The sequence below is a fragment of the Phymastichus coffea genome, unplaced genomic scaffold (assembly GCF_024137745.1).
Source record: "Phymastichus coffea isolate CEN01 unplaced genomic scaffold, Cenicafe_Pcof_1.1 PCOF00012, whole genome shotgun sequence".
In the NCBI taxonomy this organism is placed as follows: domain Eukaryota; kingdom Metazoa; phylum Arthropoda; class Insecta; order Hymenoptera; family Eulophidae; genus Phymastichus; species Phymastichus coffea.
Genome location: NW_026706823.1, coordinates 2,977,858 through 3,000,560, shown reverse-complemented (window position 1 = coordinate 3,000,560; position 22,703 = coordinate 2,977,858). Strand labels below are relative to the sequence as shown.

Here is a 22,703-nt window from a genome sequence, read left to right as displayed (position 1 = left end):
GTTCTTCCCATAGCAGTTCGATGGGATTCAAATCAGGCGACTGGGCTGGCCATTGCATAACTTTCAATTTTTATTTCTTTTCTAAATTTGAGAGATAATTTTTACATAATTTGGATGTATGTTTTGGATCGTTATCTTGCTGAAACACAAATTGTGCTCCCACTAGTCGAATTCCTGATGTTACAGCGTGCCTTTGTAGAATGTTCTTGTAACTTTCTTCCTTCAACATTCCATCAATTTTCACAATATCACCTACTTTTGATCCAGCAAAACAACCCCATACCATAACTAAACCACCATCATGCTTCACACTTGGAACTAAACAATCACTATTATATTTCTCACCAACCCGTCTTCTTACATACACTCTCCTTCTACTTCCAAAAATTTCAAATTTTGACTCGTCAGACCACAGAACATTTTTCCAATCAGAAATAGTCCAATTTTTATGACTTTTTTCCCACTGTAAGCGTTTCTTTTTATTTACACACGGCTTCTTAACGGCAGCTTGACCAAAAAGTCCTTTCTCTCGCAAACGTTTCTTTACCGTACTCACAATCACAGGTTTTACTAAATATTTGTTGACATCTGCGGTAAGTTCAGAGGCAGTGGCTTTCCGATTACGCAAACTTGTTCGACAAATGTAGTCATCTTCTTTGGCAGTAGTTTTTCTTCTTGGTTTGCGTTGCCTATTTTCGACACTTCCAAATGTACAGAACTTTTTAATATTATAAGCCACTGTGCGCCTGTCTATTTTCAACTGCTTTGAAATAGCGTGACAACTCATTTGCAGTTCATGAAGGGCAATGATCTTATTACGTTCACGCACGGACAAATTTTTCGATTTTGCCATGTTCACTACACATTACACAAACAGTTGTTCACACTTGAAACGCTCGCGATCGACTAGTTTGCTCATAATCGTAGACACAGAAATATTTAAGAAGATACCACATTTCATATGGTGAGCGTTCGTATATAACTTTATTTGTAAACACCTGAGTATACAGCGTGTTGGGTACCTACTAAATAAGCCTGTGATTACTGGGTGTGAACACACACACGTATACTCACTATCGTTTCCTGTACAATATATATTTTCTTGTTGCACCGGCTATAAAAACAGCGATGAAAAATAATTGAAAAACAACGTTCTTGTGAGGAAAAAAAATGGGAACATCAAGTTTATGAAATCTACAATTTTTATTTTGCAATTAGACAATTTCACGTTGCAGATGAATATTTTACTTTTTTTTTGACCGACCATAGAAAGATAGATAAAAAAAATATTTTTTTTTTAATCTAAAAAAATTCTACAGTATTCTACATGAAAAAAGAAACATTTTCTTTCACGTACACTTTTTCTAGGATGTTTATTTACAAAGTTATAAAAAGTCTAAAAACGTATCAATTTTCAAGAAACTTTCTCATACAAGGGTCATATTTGATGGACAAAATTTTTTGACGAGTGATTTGGATAGGGTTTGGAAAAGGGAAGAAAATGATGTGCTCAAAATTTTTGTGGTATTTTTTCCCTTGAATTGGCAAGTTATCAAAGATAGACTAAAAATTTCGCAATTTTCATTGATGAATATTCGATTGAAAAAATTAGAAAACCGATTTCATAAATTTTGCGATGCATACTATTCGAAAGCACTTGGAAAGAGCTTTCAAATGCGCTGCCTCTCGTCTCTCTACGTTGACTCTGACCAATAATATGAAACTTCCAAGTTTAAGCAATTTTGCTCGAGGGGGGGGGGGGTAAAAGTGACTGACCGACAGTGTACTTTTTTTTACCGAGGTATCGTTCTTTGAAGTTTTGTATTTCAGTGATTTCGAGAAAATTGAGGGTAAAGGGTTATTGCCGTACAGGTTACAGGATCTGTGGGTTAAGGAAATTGATATGTAAGGGTCCGGGTTTATTGAAATGCAAGTTATAGAGGTTGTGGATGGAGGAAATTGGGTTCTAAGAATTCAGGGTTATTGCCGTGCAAATTACTGGGGTCACGGGTTAAGAAAATCGGATTTCAAGGATCTAGTGTTACTGCCAGTGGAATATATATAGATCACTTGCATCTAAGTTCAGTTTTTTCAGCTTTAAAAAAGATTAAGTAAGAAGATTAAGTAAGAGTGACTTTAAATGCCAGGATTCATGGCATTTAAAGTCACTCTCGAAATCGCTAAAATACAAAACTTCTAATAACGATATCTTGGTGAAAAAAAAGATTTATGAGACTTGAAAAGAGGATTTTAAAGAGTAAGAGTTCCAATTTAAGGTGGTATTTTCAGTTTGTTGAAAAAAAATTTTCCAAGGTGTGACGTAACCTCAAATATAGCCAAAAACAGTGTTTTTGGCACTTTTAGTTTAGGATATCTCGAGAACCAGAGACAATGGACGAATTGTAACACCGGATTTGGATTCAGCGCAACAAAAACTTTCGGGTACGCTTAGTTACATGTTTGGGTTTTTGTGCCTGTCTGGCTTGTGTAATTTAATAGAAAAAATAAATTGTAGGTTAAATTCGTAGATTCTGATGATACTTTTATCATTAATAATCATTATCCTTCCAACTCCTAAATAGAGGTGGATTTTGACAATTTTGAAAATACTAAAAGTAATGCTGATTTTCATTTTCCAAGACGAGCACATTGGTATTTTTAAATATTTTTTCGATCTTTTTGTCTCTGTCAAATGCGCTAAAATATGCAGATTTTGCAGTATCTATTTGAAACTCGAAAAAGCTGAAGAATGTTGATCTGATAAAAAATATGAAAATTTGATAGGTGCGTTATTATACATCTGTTCTGTTACACGACTGGGTATCAACTACAGTGTAAATGATCTAAGTAGATTTCAAAATTTTTATAATGAGACACATTATATGTTAAATTTTGTAATAATGGAAAGAAGGGAAATAGTGAGAGATGAAAATTCACTTAATTTTAATTATATTCAGCAACGTTTCATCGGCACATTTGCTGACCTCTTCAGGCTTTATTATTAGAAAAACAACAAATTATTAACAATAGAGTTGCAAAACTAATTTTAATGGTATATAATTATATGTATATGTATATAGCTGATTTCTCTCATAGTCAAATTATTATAGGCTAAAACGAATAGCTCGTAGCACAGTCAAGTATATATACACTTTTATTTACACTTAATATACTATAATACACTATATTATATTATATGTAGGAGGTTAGATTTCACTCGAGGGGAGTGTGGACGTGTCTTGGATGTGAGCGCGAGTTTTGGTGACAAAGTCAAAGAGGAAAAGTGTTTGAGGAGAGAAATAGAGGTGAAAAGAGCGTGGAGGTGGAGGAGGAGTGGAGAAGAGAGAGAGAGGCCTGGAGAAGAGCAGGAAAATGCAGAGAGAAAGGAATAAAATAAAAATAAAAGTTGAGGTTAAGAGAGAAAATCAGAAAGCGGGAAAGGCAGGCAGAGAGGAGGGGCGGTAAGAAGTAAAGGCAGAGGCAGAAAAAGTAAGACAGGGAATAAAGGTGGGATCACGGGTAGTTATAGAGAGTCGAATTAAGGTGTACGTGATAGGATAGAAAGATTTGTGACAACAGAAAAATTAAGATATAAAGGTGGAAGGTTGGATAAGAAAGGCCCAGAGGAGGAAAAGAAGAAAAGAGTAAAGGTGGTGAGGGGAAGAGAGAGCGGGGAGGGGCTGAGGGAGAATAATAGAGGAGAAATGAGAGAGGCAAAGAGATGCAAGAGTGAGAGCGAGGGAAGCGATTTGGATGGGGAGGGGGAGAAGGATTGGACAACACGATAAGAGAAGTGGGAAAAGGTAGTGGTGCAGAAGAAATAATGGAAAAGATACGGACAGACATAAGGGAATTAAGAGAGGTATGGGAGGAGGAAAGGAAAGAATGGACAGAAATGTTTAAAGAAATAATGGGAAAAATGGAAAGAATGGAGGCAGAGGGGAAAAAAAGAAAAGAAAGGTGGGAGAAGGAAATAGGAAAAGTTAGGAAAGAACAAGAGAGAGAGAGAGAGAGAAGAAAGAAAGAAAGAGACGAAAGAAGAAAGGGAAAAAGCAGAATGTAGAGAAAAGAAACTGCAGGAAAAATGGGGAGAGAGGATGGACCAGTTGGAAGAGGAGTGCGTGAAACTAAAAGAAAGCATAAAAGGAGGAAACAAGAAACAAAGAGGAACAGAAGTAGGTAATAAGGAAGAATTAGAGCATATTAGAGAAAAAATGGATAGAGAAAGTAGGATAAACGATATAGTAGTAACAGATTTAGAGGGTGAGTTAAGATGGGAAAAGAAGGGAGAGGCAGAGGTCTGGTTAAGGGAGGTACTAGAAATGAAAGGAGAGATAGTGAATCTGAGAAGAATAGGAGGAACAGCGGAGAGAGATGATCGGAGAGAAAGAAGAAAAAACATGTGGCAAAATAGATGCGCGTCATGGGAACAAAAAGAAGGAATTATGAAGAAGAAAAAGAATCTGGCACAGAAAAAGATATACATAGATCAGGACTGGACGTGGAAGCAGAGAAGGATAAGAGAGGAAGTAAGAAGGAAAGCGAAAGAAATAAGAAGTAAAGTTAAAGAGGTAAAGATGTGGCATATCGGGGTGAAATCAGAGGAAGAAGAATGGTGGTGGAGCGAGAGAGAGGGAAAAATGGTAAGAAAGGGGGTGGATGGGTTTCGAAAACAATAGGGATAAAAGAGAGAGAGAGAGAAGAGAAGGGAGAGAGAGGGGAGAAAGGCAGTAAAAATACTATTCTGGAACGTGGCGGGGGTGAGGAGCATGGAGGAAGACGACTGGGAATATGTTAGGGAATTCGACATAATAGGGCTAACGGAAACCTGGGTGAAGAGGCAAGGGGCAAGAACTGGTGTGGAGAAACAACTGAAAGGGTACAGCATAGAGTGGAGGGACTCAAGAAGAGAAGGAAGAAGGGGGAGAGAAATAGGGGGAGGAATAATAGCGGTAAGAGAGAGGAAAGGGAGGAATAAGGTAGAATGGAAGAAAGATAGGACAAGCGAGGTAATAGTAGGAGAAATAAAGATCGGAGGGAGGGAATACATGATAGCATCGGTGTATATGCAACATGAGAAGAAGGAAAACTATGAATACCTAAGTGAAGAGATAGAGGAGAATAGAGGAAAAACAATAATTATAGGAGGAGACTTCAACGCAAGAACAGGAACCGAAGGAAGGGAATGGGAGACAGAAGAAAAACTAGAAGAAATTAAGGCCAAGGATAAAGTGTTCAACGCAGAAGGAGAAGAAATGATAAAATGGCTAGGAGAAATGGGCTTAGTGATAACGAATGGGAGAAAAGAAGAAGATGAAGAGGGAGAAATAACATATATAGGAGCGAGAGGAATGTCAACGATAGACTATGTAGTAGGTAACGAGGAAGGTGATGAGGCGATAAAAAAGGTTCAAATAAAGGAGAGGGTAAAGTCGGACCACTTACCAATAGAGGTGGAATTGGGAGACAAAATAGCGGAAGAAAGAAAAGAAGAGGAAGAAAGAATGATACACGACTGGAGTGAAGAAGGTATAAGGGAGTATCAGAGATGGATAGACGCAATAGAGGGAACAGATAAATGGAAAGATATAAAAAATAGAGTGAAGAACGCAGTTGTAAAAAAGAAGATAAGGAAAAAAAAGGATCAAAAAAAAGCTGGTGGAGAAAAGAATGTAAGGCAAAAAGGGATAGGGTGATGACAGAGTTAAATAAGGTAAGAAAAGGGGAAGGAGACAGAGGCAAATACCTAGAAGCAAAGAGAGAATACAGAGAGGAAATAAGAAAAGCAAAAGAAGATGAAGGGCAAAGAGTGGCAGAAGAAATAAGAACAGATAAGACGAGAAGAAAATTCTGGGATAAAGTGAATGGCAATAGGAAGAAAAGAATTGGATTAGACGAAAATATAGGAAAAGAAGAATGGATGAAGCACTTCAAGGAACAATTGGGAGAGAAAGAACAGGAAGAAAGTAAAGGGGAAGAAACCGAAGACAGCGAAGGAGAGGAAGGTGAAGAAATCAAAGAAAGAGAAGTGAAAGAGGTAATAAGAAAAATGAAAAAGAAAAAGGCGACAGGAGAAGATGGTATAGCAAATGAAGCGTGGGTGGAAGGCACGGAAGGCTTGATAAAAGATATAACAAAATACTTAAACGGAATATAGAACGGAGAAGGATTTCCGGAAGAATGCAGGAAGGGAATAATAGTACTAATATATAAGAAAGGGAGGAAAGCAGAAGTAGGAAACTATAGAGGAATAACGCTGATGGATACGGGATATAAAATATATGCGGAAAACCTGAGAAAGAAGCTGGAAAGAGAACTAGAAGCTAAAGAAACGCTAAGTGATACGCAGATGGGATTTAGGAAGAAAAGAGGAACAATGGACGCGATATTTATATTAAAATCAATAATAGGGAAGGAAATAAGGGAAAAAGTAGGAAAACTGTTCGTATTCTTTGCAGACATGAAGGCCGCTTTTGATAAAATAAAGAGGAAGAAAATATGGGAAACAATGAAAGAGAAAGGGATAAATAGAAAAATTAGGAAAAGAATAGAAGAAATATACAAGAAAACAGGGAGTAAGGTAAAAGTTGGAGGAGAAATAATTGGGGAGTTTGAGACTTACAAAGGCGTAAGGCAAGGGTGCCCTTTGAGCACCATGCTATTTAATCTTGCCTTCGCCGACCTGGAAGTGAAGATCAAGCAGGTGCAGGAAGGAGGGGTAGTGATAAGAAGGAAGAAAAAATGGACATTAGGATACGCAGATGATATAGTGATGATGGGAAAGGGCGAAAGTGGAATGAAAGCAATGTTGAAAAAATTAAAAAGATACTTGGAAGAAAGGGGATTAGAATTAAATGTAGGAAAATCAGAGATGATGAAATGCAGGAGAGGAGGAGGAAGTGGGAAGGAAGAAGAATTCGAATGGGAAGATGAGAAGATAGAGATGGTGAAAGAGTACAACTACTTAGGATATGTGATAAGCATAAATAACGGAAATAAAAAGCAGATAAAGAAGGTAGAACGGAAAATAAATATGGGACTTGGAAAGTTATGGGGGCTAGGAGAAAAGCTATTTAGAGAAAACTGGGAGCTAAGGATGAACCTGTTCGATGCTCTGGCGAAAAGCGTGATTATGTATGGAGCAGAAATCTGGGGATGGAAGAGATATGAGGAAATAGAGAGACTACAACTAAAATACATAAAGTGGGTATTAGGATTAGATAGAAACACACCAAGTTACCTAATATGATGGGAAACAGGAAGACAAGAAATGAAAAAAACAGCATTAGAAAGAGCAATGAAGTATGAAAACAAAATAAGAGAAGAAATAGATGGCTCAATAAGAAAAGAAGCATGGAGAGAATTAAAGAAAAAGGAAAGAAATGAAAAAGATAAAAAGGGTAAGAAGGAGGAGAGAGAGGAAAGGCTGGAAAAAAGTAAAATATACAGAGAGAGAGAGAAGAGGGAGATGAAATGTGGGAAGAGTTTTGGGAAGAAATAAGAGATGAGCTGAAGAAAAAAGATGAAAAAGAACTAGAAGAAAAGCTTGAAAAATCAAGATACATAAACGAGTGGAAAGAGCTGAAAGAAGAAATGAAAAGGTATAGGTTAAAGGAAATTCAAGGAGAGGGAAGAATAAAAGGCCTGCAAATAAGGGAAAGGTTTAGGTTAGGTAATGAAACGAGAGGAAGCAGGTATTGGGAAAAAGAAGAAAATAAGAGATGCAGAATGTGTATGAAAGAGGAAGAAATTTGGAAACACATGGTAGAAAAATGTGAAAAAAGCAGAAAGGAAGGGGAAGAATGGGAAAAAATAATAATAGGAAACAAAGAAAAGATAGCGTGGATGATGGAGATAAAATGTAAAAGAAGAAAAAATGAAAAGAAGAAAGAAAAAGAAAAGCAAAAAGAAGAAGCTACAAGACCCTAAGGAGAGACGGAAACAGAAGACAGAGAAGCAAGACTCGCAAACACATCTACACATACATACATACACACACATACACACAAAACACAAACATACGCGCAAACATAAACATTCACATGCACACACACACACAAGACTCAAGTAAAAGCAACTACATAAGCGAGCGGAAGCAGGATTGGAGGATGGAGCAAAATGGAAAAGAAGAAGAATCGAAGAAGAGAAAGAAAAAGGCAAACTAGAAGGCAAATCATAAGATACTAAGGAAAAATAAGTGAGGTTGAGGAAAGGAAAGGCAGAGGGAGCAATAGGAAACAAGAAAAAGGTTTTAAAGCCTTAATAAGGAGAAAGATAAATGAAATGATTAGCAAGAAGGAGAGCAAAAGCAAAGGAAAGGCAAAAGTGAAAAGGCAAAAAAAAATAACAAAGGAAAAGCTGAAAAGAAAACAGAAGAGCGGAAAAGGCTGATCTTGGAGAGAGAAAGAGGAAGAGAAGATTAATCAGAAGAAAAATGAGAAGAAAAGAGGAACAGGCAGGCGCAGAAGACAGGGACACAAGAGTTGCAGACACACCTACAAAGGCACATATTTACACAACACACACACATACGCACGCGCGCACTCACACACCCACACACACACACACACACACACAAAACACATACATAATCAACTACACAAACTGAATAGGAGACACAAATAGTAATTTAAGAAATGTAAACCAAATGTAACATATAAGTTGTAAATAAATAAACTAACTATATTATATGTATAATTATATACTATATATTATATATATACTATTAATATATTATATCTACAGGGTGTCCAAAAAGTTCCGGGACACCCTAGTAAGTCCTGAGATATAACTATTTCCGAGGAGATTAAGGTCATTCCTGTAGTAACTTAGAACGAGGAATCCAGTGGTGACCTTGGTTTTGACCTTGAGTTTGACTTTCAAAGTCATTTCAAGGTCAACTTTTTTTCAAATGGGAACCCCTAATTTTGACAACGGCAATCGAAAGAGCGGGAAATTTTACGTCCAAACAAGTACTCAGGTCATAGGTCAAAGATGACCTTCAAGTTCATTTCAAGGTCATTTAAACTTCACAACGGTCTGAAGTTGTGTAAGGTTTTTATCATTTTGGAGGAGATTCTTTAGTAACTTTTCACAAGGGATCCAATTGTCATCTTGGATTTAACCTTAAGGGTCATGTTAAGGTCAATTTTTTTACATTTTGCGTTACCCAGGAACAACGACGTGGACGTAGTAAAATCTGTTCCCATTGGGGTGCTTGATCAAATTACCCTCAATAAAAAATGGCCCTACTATTCTATTATTAAAAATACCGGCCCAAACATTCAACTTTTGTGGATACTGCGATTTATCCTCTCGGGCCCAATGAGGGTTAGCATCTGCCCAATACCTGCAATTATACCTATTAAGAGTTCCGTCCAGTTGAAATGTTGCTTCATCTGCAAAGACTATATTAGATGGGAATTCGGGATTTTCATCTATGCGTAACATCATATCTTCGCAAAACTCATCGCGACGATCGAAGTCATCCTCGTTCAACTTGTGAATAAATTGTACTTTGAACGGATGAAAATTTGCACTCCGAAGAATGTTATGCACAGATGACTTACTCGTACCATGCTCTTGAGAAACCCTTCGAATGGAAGTTTGCGGATCTTCGGTAAATGATAACAAAACATCCAATGAGTTTTCCTCATTCGTCGCTGTTTTTGGTCTCCCTGATTTAGGTATATCTCTTACATTGCCTGTTTGATTAAACCGTTGAACAGTTCGTTCAACGGTTGATGATGAAATTCGAACAGCAGTTTGCCCACCTCTAAATGTTTCGTTAAAAAGATGTTGTACTTCCCTGTACGACCGAATTACCGCACCCCAGCCTCGCATCATTAGAAGCGATATTCTTTGTCTTTTACTTAGTCTGTTCATTTTTGGTTTAATTTATAAAATTTTAAAAAATTTTTCTAATTTGAAATTTACTATAGATATGAAATTTCAATGTTAATGAGGGTTAATTTTTTGCTACTATTTTCTACAAACTTACACAAGCTTGTGTGAATTTCAGTATTTATGTACATAAATTTATTAAAAACAAGTTATTTAAAAGTTGTGTGAAAAATTGTTTTTACATAAAAAACGTGCTTTCTTTAAAATTCAAATAATCTTCTTGTTCAAAAATGTTAAAAAAGTATTTTTTTCGGACATGGATGTGGTGGCTGTAACTGTGTAAAATTCTTTACCAAAATTTTAGCTTGGGAGGACGAAGAAGAGCAGGAGGGGAAGTTTTTTACAATCCAAGGTTTCTAATTTCGTTTTTGAAATTTTTTTGGAAAAATGAATGAACTTGGAGTAGTATCCTTTACATTATTTTATTTAGCATTATTAATACGATATTTGAAATTAAAAAAAAAGTTTTAATAAAGCTCAAAAAAGTCTTTCAAAATCTGTGACAGAGTGATGAATGCGCCCTCTAGGAATTATCCTACCAAAATCGTCCAAAATGCGATAAATGTTTTTTATCATCGTTCGGCTCATTGTCGGAAAATGAGTGGACATCATTTTGAATATTGGCATGGGGATTCACTCTAATCAAGCACCCCGATCGTGAGAGGCGAGGGGACTCACTCTAATCAAGCACCCCGATCGTGAGAGGCGAGGGGACTCACGTAAATCAAGCACCCCAATAGGAACAGATTTTACTACGTCCACGTCGTTGTTCCTGGGTAACGCAAAATGTAAAAAAATTGACCTTAACATGACCCTTAAGGTTAAATCCAAGATGACAATTGGATTCCTTGTGAAAAGTTACTAAAGTATCTCCACCAAAATGATAAAAACCTTACACAACGTCAGACCGTCGTGAAGTTTAAATGACCTTGAAATGAACTTGAATGTCATCTTTGACCTATGACCTGAGTACGTAAAATTGGACGTAAAATTTCCCGCTCTTTCGATTGCCGTTGTCAAAAATAGGAGTTCCCATTTGAAAAACAAGTTGACATTGAAATGATCTTAAAGGTCAAGCTCAAGGTCAATACCAAGGTCACCACTGGATTCCTCGTTCAAAGTTACTACAGGAATGACCTTAATCTCCTCGGAAATAGTTATATCTCAGGACTTACTAGGGTGTCCCGGAACTTTTTGGACACCCTGTATATTATATTATACTATACTATAATACACTGTATTATATTATATGTATAATTATATACTATATATTATATATATATTATATTATACACTTAATATTTCACTATTTTCCTTCTTTCCATTATTACAAAATTTAACATTTAAAAAATTATAAGGGAATCAAGACAGTATGTTACGTTTATGAGTATTTAAATACTTATATTTAACAGAAGATCTACAGTTAAATTATAAAAAGAATGGAAATATAAATGTAATGAAATGCAATGTAGATGCTGATTGGAAGGATGACTATATTAATAGAAAATCCATGTCAGGATATGTAATTACTTTGTATGGAAATGTGATTAGTTGGAAATGGCGTAAGCATGTAACATAAGAGGCAGGTATGCATTGAGATGGTGATTAATGCAGCGTGTCTCCACGCGTGGAGAAATCTCCACAGCCGCGGGCTACTCGGACTAACAGTGATCTTTCCTTAGGATAATTCGGGTTTAATTGAAATAATGAAAATTCATGTAATAGTAGAAAATGTAACCAAGATCTTTATTTAAGCGTCAGAAATACAGCTCCTACTGTGTGATCCCTACGCCGTCTAGCGGCATCTTCGTCACATAAAATTTGTATTGGTCGCAAACAAAAATGTGTTAAGAAATCATCAACGTATCCAGAATATTTTGCTTTATCCGAAGTAGCGAGGGAATTGAAATATATTAAAGAATTGTTAAAAGCACTTAAAATACAGTTAGCTGAATCAGTGAAAATATATGAAGATAATGCAAGTGCGATAAGTATAGCAAAATTTGGTAACTTCACGGAAAATTCAAAATATATTGAAATTCACTACCACTATGTATATGAGATATTGAAAACAAAGAAATTAACCCATTAACGCCCAAAACCAGAGACTTTTAGACTGATTTTCGAGCCATACTTCCCAATCGGAAAATGAGATATACATCGACCAAACCTACTTTACTTTATGTTTTCGGATCCGCTCTTTCGATTTCTGACGTCAAAATTACGTTTTTTTGCATTCCAAATCCAATATGGCGGACTTTATTAGAAAAAGTTAGGCTATTTTCAAAATTTTTTTTTTAACTTTTTTTTTCCAATTACATAAAAAACTTCGATATATTTCAAACTATGGACAAAGGTGGACAAAATAGCTATAGTTTATGGAAAAAATTTTTTTGGTCAATTCCAAATGGTTTATCATGACGAAAATGGCGGCTAATTGCCAAAATTTTACAAAATCAGTGGATTTTCGCATTATTTCATGTATGAACTTAAAATGGATGACTTTTTTATACTGTCTCAGTTCTATTGCCTAACCTTTATAAGTAATTTCTAACAAAATATACGTTATGCCTAATGGCGGATTCAATATGGCGACCGGAAAACTGGAAAATTAACCTGTTTTTTCCACATTTTCACTCATAAAAGTTCTAAATTCTAAGTTTACATAGGTTTCTCTATGATTCGCTATATCGTAAAAGAGAATACTTTAACGGATTTTAGAAATTCAAAATGGCGGATCCAATATGGCGGACGACATAATAAAAATTTTAATATAAATGTATAAAAAAAATTGCATCATATTCTAGGTTTTATTTCGATTCAAAAATGTCTCTAACGTTTTTTTGATTAGATACAAACATTCTCAGGAAAAAATTCTTGAAATTTCGGAATCACGAACTTTTAAAATTTTCTATTTTTTTGTATTTTTTATTTTTATGTTTTTTTTTTATTTTTATTTATATTATTTTTATTTATTTATTTAAGTCCAGAGTAAATATACATTAATAATAATTAATAATATACAATTACATTACATTACATGTAATCCAGCAGCATTATTATTTACATTTTTAATTTTTCATTTGCATAATTCTTTTTATCCTTACTTGTAATTTCTGAATTTTATAATCCGTACCTTATTTTTCATGGTTATTATCAAAGCATGTTTTACAGAAATATAGAGAACATGTGTTGCAAAATTTTGCGGTTCTGATCGGGCATTTTGCAGTGGAACAGTTTTTTTTTAGTTCTTTATACGAAACTTCGTGCTTCTTTGATCTATGTTTCTTACCATTTTCAAGATATTGTCTGGCAATACTCATTGTAAAATCTTTAGATCCTACCTTTTTATCTTCTGATTTACAAGTGTTATACAGCACCAGTACAATACCAGACTATTACAGATTGAATAAGCCTTATCAAAACTACCCATGTCCATTTTTTTGAACGTATGCATGGTAGAACATTGTTGCAACGATTATCGTGTAAATCAACACCACCCATAAATTTATTGTAAGTATGAAAGGCACATGGAAAATGTACATCAACTCTTGCTTTTTTCTCTGCGCTATATCTTTGTGATGGTAATTTTGGGCTAACACCTGCAATCGATGATGCTATTGACACTTGTTTCGAGTCCTTAATACTTATATAGTTTATTCCACTGTTCTGATCATGTTTTGCAATACATGTACCTCTTAAAGCTTTTTTATCAATCACATTTCTGGCTTCTTTGGGTACGCGATTGTCTCTTATTGTTCCCGTGCATCTTAGTCTTAGCTTTTGCAAATGTAAAATAAGATCAAAATTCGTAAAAAAATTGTCAAAATAAAGATGGAATCGAGGAATTTCTGTACTAGATAATTTCTTGGAAAATGTTACCAGTAAATTCATCACAACGCGAGAACCAAGAGAATATTTATTCAGAAGATTTGCATTTGAATCTTTACCGCAGTATAAATCAAAATCTAATAAAAATTCGTCAGATGTGCAGCATCCCCAAAACATCAAACCACGCCGTATAGGTTTTCCTCGAATGAACTGTAACAAGGATGTTCTGGCGTATGATTTAGCCATCATTTTATCTATGGATAAGGCTGTTTGAAAATAACCAAATCTTTGAATATTTTTTCTAAACTTATTCATCAAAACTCTTACTCTCCATGCCTTATCGTTGGGATTTTTATCTGCAGGCTTAGAGCATTTCAAATGAGATTTGATTTGTTCAAATGTATTGCGTGTGATGGCTTGTTGAACTATATCGCAAGACAATAGAGGATCAGATGACCAATAATCTCTTTGAGATTTCCTTTCATTGAATGACGATAGAATAATTACACCTAAAAAAGTATTCAAATCTATTTTTGAAAGATCATAGCCATTTTCACGAGTCGCTTCGTTGATGTAATTTTTCATGTCATCTGTGAAGAACATTTCAAATAACTCAACATAGTTAGATCTACAAATTTTTGCTTTTTCTGTATTACTCAGCAATAATTCATTTTGTATATCATTGTTGTAAATTTTTTCCCCATCTACCCACTGATATACGTGTTCATTCTCCAATTTTGTTTGATCATCTCTATAGCATTTAGAAATTTTTCTATATGTGTATTGAGAAAGAAGATCTTCAATATTTCCATCAAGATTGCTGCTATGAAAATCCTCATTATCAGATTCCTCATCTGAGTCTCCGGAATCGTCAGGGTTTGGAAGGTCAATGAGTTCACCACAATCGTCATCAGAATCATCAGATTCGTATAGTTCATGTTGGTCAGCAAACGATTTTTTTCGTTTAGGCATTTTGTAACTTTTTATATAGGCATGAGATAGCGGAAAAAGAATTTACTCTAAGTTGTACACCAAAATGTAATAACTGAGATGTTAGCAGAGTATCAATTCAGACAATCAGGCCAATGGTGGTATTATTGCTTGCTAACAGTGTAATGAAAACTATAAAAATTATAAGCACGTCATATGATTTTACATAGGCAGGTCTACAAAAGTATCGAAAACTACTGATGACCGTATCTAATGATTCCGAAATTTTAAGAATTTTTTCCTGAGAATGTTTGCATCTAATCAAAAAAACGCTAGAGACATTTTTCAATCGAAATAAAACCTAGAATATGATGCAATTTTTTTTATACATTTATATTAAAATTTTTATTATGTCGTCCGCCATATTGGATCCGCCATTTTGAATTTCTAAAATCCGTTAAAGTATTCTCTTTTACGATATAGCGAATCATAGAGAAACCTATGTAAACTTAGGATTTAGAACTTTTATGAGTGGAAATGTGGAAAAAACAGGTTAATTTTCCAGTTTTCCGGTCGCCATATTGAATCCGCCATTAGGCATAACGTATATTTTGTTGGAAATTACTTATAAAGGTCAGGCAATAGAACTGAGACAGTTTGAGTATAAAAAAGTCATCCATTTTAAGTTCATACATGAAATAATGCGAAAATCCACTGATTTTGTAAAATTTTGGCAATTAGCCGCCATTTTCGTCATGATAAACAATTTGGAATTGACCAAAAAAAATTTTTTCCATAAACTATAGCTATTTTGTCCACTTTTGTCCATAGTTTGAAATAGATCGAAGTTTTTTATGTAATTTAAAAAAAAAAGTTAAAAAAAAAAATTTTGAAAATAGCCTAACTTTTTCTAATAAAGTCCGCCATATTGGATTTGGAATGCAAAAAAACGTAATTTGGACGTCAGAAATCTAAAGACCGGACCCGAAAACATAAAGTAAAGTACAGTGCCGGTCAGCCACTTTTACCCCCCCACGGGCAAAATCAGTCTAACTTCAAAGTTTTATATCTTTAGTAGAAATTAACGTACAGAGACGCGCGTGGGTGCGTTTGAAAGGTCTTTCGGAGAGCTTTCAAATGATATGACTCACGGTTGCCATCGATTGTTTTTTTAAATTTTGCAACAATTATGCAAAATTGAAAATTCTGAAATTTTTTTATTATTTTTGACAATTAGCTAATTTTGGAAAAAAAATCGTACGAAAATTTGAAGTACACCATTTTTTAGCTATTACCAAGTCCTATCTGAATCACTCATCAAAAATTTATTTTCGTCAAATATGACGCGCGCACGGGCATTTTTTCCTGGAAGTGACAGTTTTTTTCAACATTTTTTATCTCCGTCAAATTGTAACAATCGAAAAAAATTTTATAGGAGAAAAAAAGTTTGTTTTTTCACGTAGAATACTGCAATAATTTTTTTTTCGGTTTTTCGAAAAAATTTTTTTTTCGGTTTTTTTCAATTTTTTTTTCTCACAGTCGGTACGCTAAAAAGATGAGAAACCACAAAAAAAAATTTTTTTCCACCCATTCAATAATACTACATAACAAGTATCGTAAGTTACATAAAAAAAAAAATCTTTTTTTTTTCGACCTTGAAAAATAATTTAAACCGAAAAAAAAAATTTTTCGAAAAACCGAAAAAAAAATTATTGCAGTATTCTACGTGAAAAAACAAACATTTTTTCTCCTATAAAATTTTTTTCGATTGTTACAATTTGACGGAGATAAAAAATGTTGAAAAAAACTGTCACTTCCAGGAAAAAATGCCCATGCGCGCGTCATATTTGACGAAAATAAATTTTTGATGAGTAATTCAGATAGGGCTTGGTAATAGCTAAAAGATGGTGTACTTCAAATTTTCGTACGATTTTTTTTCCAAAATTGGCTAATTGTCAAAAATAATAAAAAAATTTCAGAATTTTCAATTTTGCATAATTGTTGCAAAATTTAAAAAAACTATCGATGGCAACCGTCAGTCATATCATTTGAAAGCTCTCCGAAAGACCTTTCAAACGCACCCACGCGCGTCTCTGTACGTTAATTTCTACCAGAGATATAAAACTTTGAAGTTAGACTGATTTTGCCCGTGGGGGGGTAAAAGTGGCTGACCGGCACTGTAGGTTTGGTCGATGAATATCTCATTTTCCGATTGGGAAGTATGGCTCGAAAGTCAGTCTAAAAGTCTCTGGTTTTGGGCGTTAATGGGTTAAAATTGTAAAAATTAATACAGAAAGTAAATGTAGCCGATATATTTACAAAGGCATTATGTAAAATGAAATTTATTAATTTTAGAGAGTTACTGAATGTGAAATAATTGCGTACAATATAAATATAAGACGTGTTGTATATTTATATATTCATATATATATATATAAATATTATATAGTACATTGACGTGAAAACTATAGCACGTGCACTTCGCATACATGCGAAATCAAAAGTTTGTAATGTAAAAAATTGATTAAAGACGCTGAATTTCATGATGTTAAACATTTAACGAAAAAATATCACCTTAAAAAGTTATAAACAAATATAGTTCAATAAATGAATTGGCGAAAATTTACAATAAAACAAACAATCACTGATGATATACGGAACTCTAGTCAAGAACTTTGTTCACAGATCACTTATCAATGTGTTACATTTTTGCTTCTCTTTCTTAAGATACTATTTTTGTTGTGTTATATTCAAATTAACATTACACTCGTTGATTGCAAAATTATTAATGATTTATAATTGTAAATTAAATGTTGCTAAGTATTAGTTAACTGATCCACATAACAAGTTTAGATTCAGGATTAGCGCATCAAAATTAACTGAAATAGTACATTACAATACCAGTGCGGGCACAGTACATTACGATATAAGTGCGGGAAAATAGACGAGAAACTCTTTCCCGAACATGTGCGGTATTGTATTTTTTGATACGACGTGTGGAAAGTACGATTTTCAACGCATATTTTCTTCTGAGCGTGCGGGAAAGATGTACTTTTCGTACAGTGTGTCGAAAGAGTACTTTTGTTCGTTGAAAAAGCTTAAAGTTACTTTCGCATAGTAAAAAATGAACTTTTCATTGATGTGACATGACGCTCCTTCTATGACAATGATTTCGATGGAGTGCCTTAACACATCTAATTGGAAGTGTATATCGTAGCACCAAGTTTCTAACAAACTTATTTTTCGGATACCATAGTTTAAAAAGTAATTGATAATCAGATAACAGTAAAAAAGTATATTAGTACCAGGTTTGCACTAACATGATGCAGTTATGTTGTTGGTTATGTCTATTACGATCTCAACGAGTAGCTTCATGATGTTTATTTTAGGCTTAGCAGTTATGAATACTATTCGTTTCAAACTAAGTCTCGTCTACTCCAATGTAGTAATTATAATCTTGAATATGAAATTATTATAAAGTTATTAATTATGAAAATATTGATCATATTTTCTGATTTGATTCAAAGCTCATTTATTGAAGAGTAATATTATCTATGAGGCATTGTAGTGATTACTGATAATAACTTCTTCGTATTTATTGATGGGCCTGACACTAAATGCGTATTATCACATACAAATTTTTGACATCTTGGATACAGAGTGTTTCCAGACATTCGGTATGAGGAAATCTAATCGTTGAACATTTCAATATGATCGGAAATCAAACTCGCAGTCTCTTGTATAAAGATCTGAACTCTTTTATATTAAACTACCAATTAATTTTTTTGATAAAAAAAAAATCTATTGGATAAAATTAAACTATTCAAAAATTATAATGAAATCTCTGATAAAGTGCTTTTGTCAAAAAGTGAGCTTATTATTTAACATCATTTTGTAGCAGCACACATTTGGAGTGATTAAATTATTCAATACATATCTTTTTCTATTTAAGGAATTTATCTTAGTTTTTATTATGAAAGCTCGTTGTGGCTTGATTTACGAAATTAAGTTGGTCGTATATTTTTTATTATTTTACAATGATATCTTATAATTATGAAGGAATCAAGTATCATATTCTGACTAGTTAATCTTTGTCGCAATTTGGAGAGTAAGCGCGAGCACGGGTTTGTCGTGCTTATAGCAATATTTAGTTGATGGAAGGGTGAAGGAGAGAGAAGTCGCCACTTTACATCATTGTGTAGTGGAGATACTTTGGACACTTCGTGCAAATATCTATTAATTTTACCTAATGCTTGTCTCCCCCGCTCATTTTAATATGCAAACTAGATAATGCGCACAGCAATCTTAGTTCAGCATTCTCAAGCTGACGCTTTTCATAGGTGAACATTTTCTAGCTCAGCTGTGGTACTACCTAATAGAACCAATAAACGACTGAAAGCAAAGTTTGCTTATACTTCTCCTTTCTTGACGACAATCTAGAGACTCCAAACAGAAGGAAGGATTAGCAAGTTTTGCTACAGCTTGATTCAAGGAAGGCAAGCAACCAAGCGTAATTCTTCGATACAAATAATAAATCAATCCTTTTCCACCAATAATTACATAAATTATCTCGTGTTCACTAGTTCTACGTTGTGGATATAGTATTGACGCAAAACGCAACAACGGATAAACACGAGATATTTATTTATAGATTCATTTTCCCACATTCATTACACTCGTCACAAGTGATGCCTCAGGTCCTCAGCAACTGGAGTGGTTAGTTTTGTAAAAGAACATTCATAAGATCGATTGAATTCTTATATACAAATTTTTTATATAAAAATATTGCTTCAATTTATTCTAAGATTTTTCTAAGATTTTATACTTTTCATGTAAATTTAGTATTGATATTCTTCAATCAGGCACTTATTAATCAGGCACTTATTAATAATATAACATATCGTAGAAATATAAATTTATTAAGTTTTCTACATTTTTTTCAGCTAGCGAAGCATCAGTTCAAAGATGCCTTCATAAGAGCTCAGTTAGGAACATGGGTAAAAAAGCCTATCGAACAAGATATGTTTGAAGTTGAAATTTAATTAGCATATCTGAAAAATATAATTTCTTTCGTAAAGAAGCGTCATTAATTAATTATTTCTACGTAAAAGCTTTTAAATAAGAACAAAAGAAGCAGACGTCGTAGCAACAAATAATGTTTATTGTTGAAATAACAGAATATAAAATTTATTAGACTTAATTACACTCATATGTCAAATAAATTGATTGGATCAACAATTTGTTGTTTTTAATATAACCCATGCCTATTTATAATAAGGAAAGATAAATAATAATTGTAAATTTGAATAGTAAATCCATTGTTATTCGCAATTTAATATAATTATTTATTATGTTACAAATAAATAGTAATGCAGAGAGTATATTTGACTATTGCAAAAATACCAAAATATATTTCTATTTTTTCCTAAAGATATATTCCTGCCACTAAACTACTGCGGTAATATATTTTGATAATTATTAAATGCGAATACGAGGTCCGTTCGCATCAAGGTCGAAAAAAGTTTACTAGATTGATGTAGGTGGACGTCAATAATATCTATTTTGTGTCGGCACCTAGGGTATCTATACGTGGTAACGACGGAAAACGGCTTTTCTTTCTTGTTTTTTTGTTTAACATGACCGGCACACGAAAGAGTACGATGCAGGGTTTCGGATGCATAGTATTGGCGGTTGATCAGGGTAAGCTGATAAAAATTTTTTTTGTTATATTTGCGGTAAATATGAAGTCAACATTGTAGGTCAATGAATAACAAATATATATATATATATATATATATATATATATATATATATATATAACTATGTGTGTGTGTGTTTGTGGGTGTGTGTGTGTCTATAAATCCAAACTTATGCGGACGAAAAAAAATTAATATATTAACGTGGTTCAAGATCCAAACTGTATTATATTTATGCATAGAATATCGTTTTAAACCACTAAGAAATTGATAAATTCGATGTTTAGTCAATCATACATGTTTCCCTACTTATGCAGACATGTCTGCATAAGTCGAATATATATTGAATGATTGTCTTCACAAGTCGGAAAAAACTTATGCAGACATGAAACCAACCTATGCAGGCATGACACCAACTTATGCAGACCTAACACCAACTTATGCAAACGTCTTCATAAGTACTTTGAAAAATTTACCTTCTAAACCATACTTATGCGGACATTATTCACTTATACCAACAATACCCTTTTGTTAATAACATTTCAGGAATCAATATATTTTATTAATAGGAATATACGAGGTTTGTTCGGAAAGTATCGGGCCTACCTTTATATTTTCGTGCTAGCGTTATTCTTTATGATCTGGTGGGTGGCATCCTTCAAAATAATCCCCACTTGATTGAATAACACGGTTCCATCGATGTTTCCACTTTTCAAAACAGTCCTGAAACTCACTTTTAGGGATAGCCTTAAGTATACTCGTCGCATTGTTTTCAACCGTTGTTTTGTCATCGAATCGGTGTCCTTTGAGTGGTTTTTTTAGTTTTGGAAACAGCCAAAAGTCACAAGGGGCTATGTCGGGACTGTATGGAGGTTGTCGAAGCAATGCGATATTGTGTTTACTCAAAAACTGCTGCACAAGATTGGATGAATGCGCTGGCGTTATAAAAAGCATTTAAATTAATAACTAGTATAGTTATACAAAAGAAACTTTATGCTTATAAGTATATGTTTTATCAACGAGTGTAGATTCTTATAGAAGGTGAGATTTTACGGAGCCCATAGTTTTGAGTGCAATGCTGGCTAATCGATTATCCTTTATACAATGAGTTTTAGTTAACCAGCTACTATGCGGCGCTGAAGCTCCCTTTGTATTTATATAGGAATTGAGTGATCCGGTGGAGGCGTCGCGCTTATACACAGGTCTAATCTTCTATAAGCGACTATATTCATTGTTTTCATTACGGAAATTTCTTTCTTTGTTTTTCAAAAAAAATAGAAAAAGATTTTTTGTGACAAGTAATAATTTATAATATATATATGTATATATATATTTACAACTTATGTTACATTTTGGTTTACATTTCCTACTTTACTATTAGTTTCTCATGTCCAGTTTGTGTAGTTGCTAATGTAGGTGTTTTGTGTGTATATGTGCGTAGGTGTGCGTACTTTATGTATATGTGTGCGTATGTACGTGTGTCTGCAAACCTTGTGTCTCTGTATTCTGCGCCTGTCTGCTCAGCCTTTCTTCTCATTTTTCAATTGCTTAATTTTCTCTTCCTCTCTCTCTCCGAGATCTGCCTTTTCCATTCTTCTGTTTTTCCCTTTCTTGCTTATTTTCTTTTCGACTTCTTCCTTTGCTACTTTCTTTTGCCTTTTCACCATTGCCTTTCTTTTGCTTTTTCTCTCTTTCTTGCTAATCATCTCACCTGCCTTTCTCTTTATTAGGGCTTTGATACGTTTTTCTCATTTCCTATTGCTCCCTCTGCCTTTCATTTCTTCAGCCTCACTTATTTTCCTTACAAGGAAACCAACCCGACCTCACCGATTTAAATGATTTTAGGATATGTTATAGTACTCGTACTTGAAAAAAAATTAGATACGTGTTTTTTTTTATCGGCCCATAAGGGCTTTTAAAGGGTAAAATCCACCCTGAAAATCAACCCCTAAAATCAGTTTTTTTAATATTTCTCAGCATCAAATGAATATTTTTCAGTAAACTCAACGTTAAAAAATTTCTTATAAAAAGGTGCTTTTAAGGACATAACATTTATACTGAAGGGTTGCAAGCCCCTTTTTGATAGGGGTAAATACACTATTTTTTGTACTGTTTTACGACATGTAATATAGTAAATCAGCTCGAGTGATTTAAAAATCGCACTAATAATGAGAAAATACCAAAATTAAATTAACGTGTTTTCGGATTTAAAAAAAATATATTTAAGGGGTGTTTCACCACCTAGAAAACACCCCCGTCAAACTATCAGCAGGTTAATCCACCTAACCCTAGGATAAACAAGTTTAGCCGTTTGTTATTTCTTGAAATAATTTAATCCTATGC

The 22,703-nt window shown here is 33.9% G+C and overlaps 1 protein-coding gene across 2 annotated transcripts in view; it reads left to right on the top strand.

Moving 5' to 3' along the window:
* Positions 1-19,891, top strand: part of LOC131672620 (double-stranded RNA-specific editase Adar-like) — a 623,043-nt gene extending 603,152 nt beyond the window's left edge. For both annotated transcript variants that reach the window (XM_058949983.1, XM_058949974.1), the window contains one exon: positions 19,608-19,891. In XM_058949983.1, the coding sequence (XP_058805966.1) occupies positions 19,608-19,706 (99 nt within the window). In that variant the 3' untranslated portion in view covers positions 19,707-19,891. The remainder of the gene's footprint in view (positions 1-19,607) is intronic.
* Positions 19,892-22,703: the final 2,812 nt, after the last annotated feature.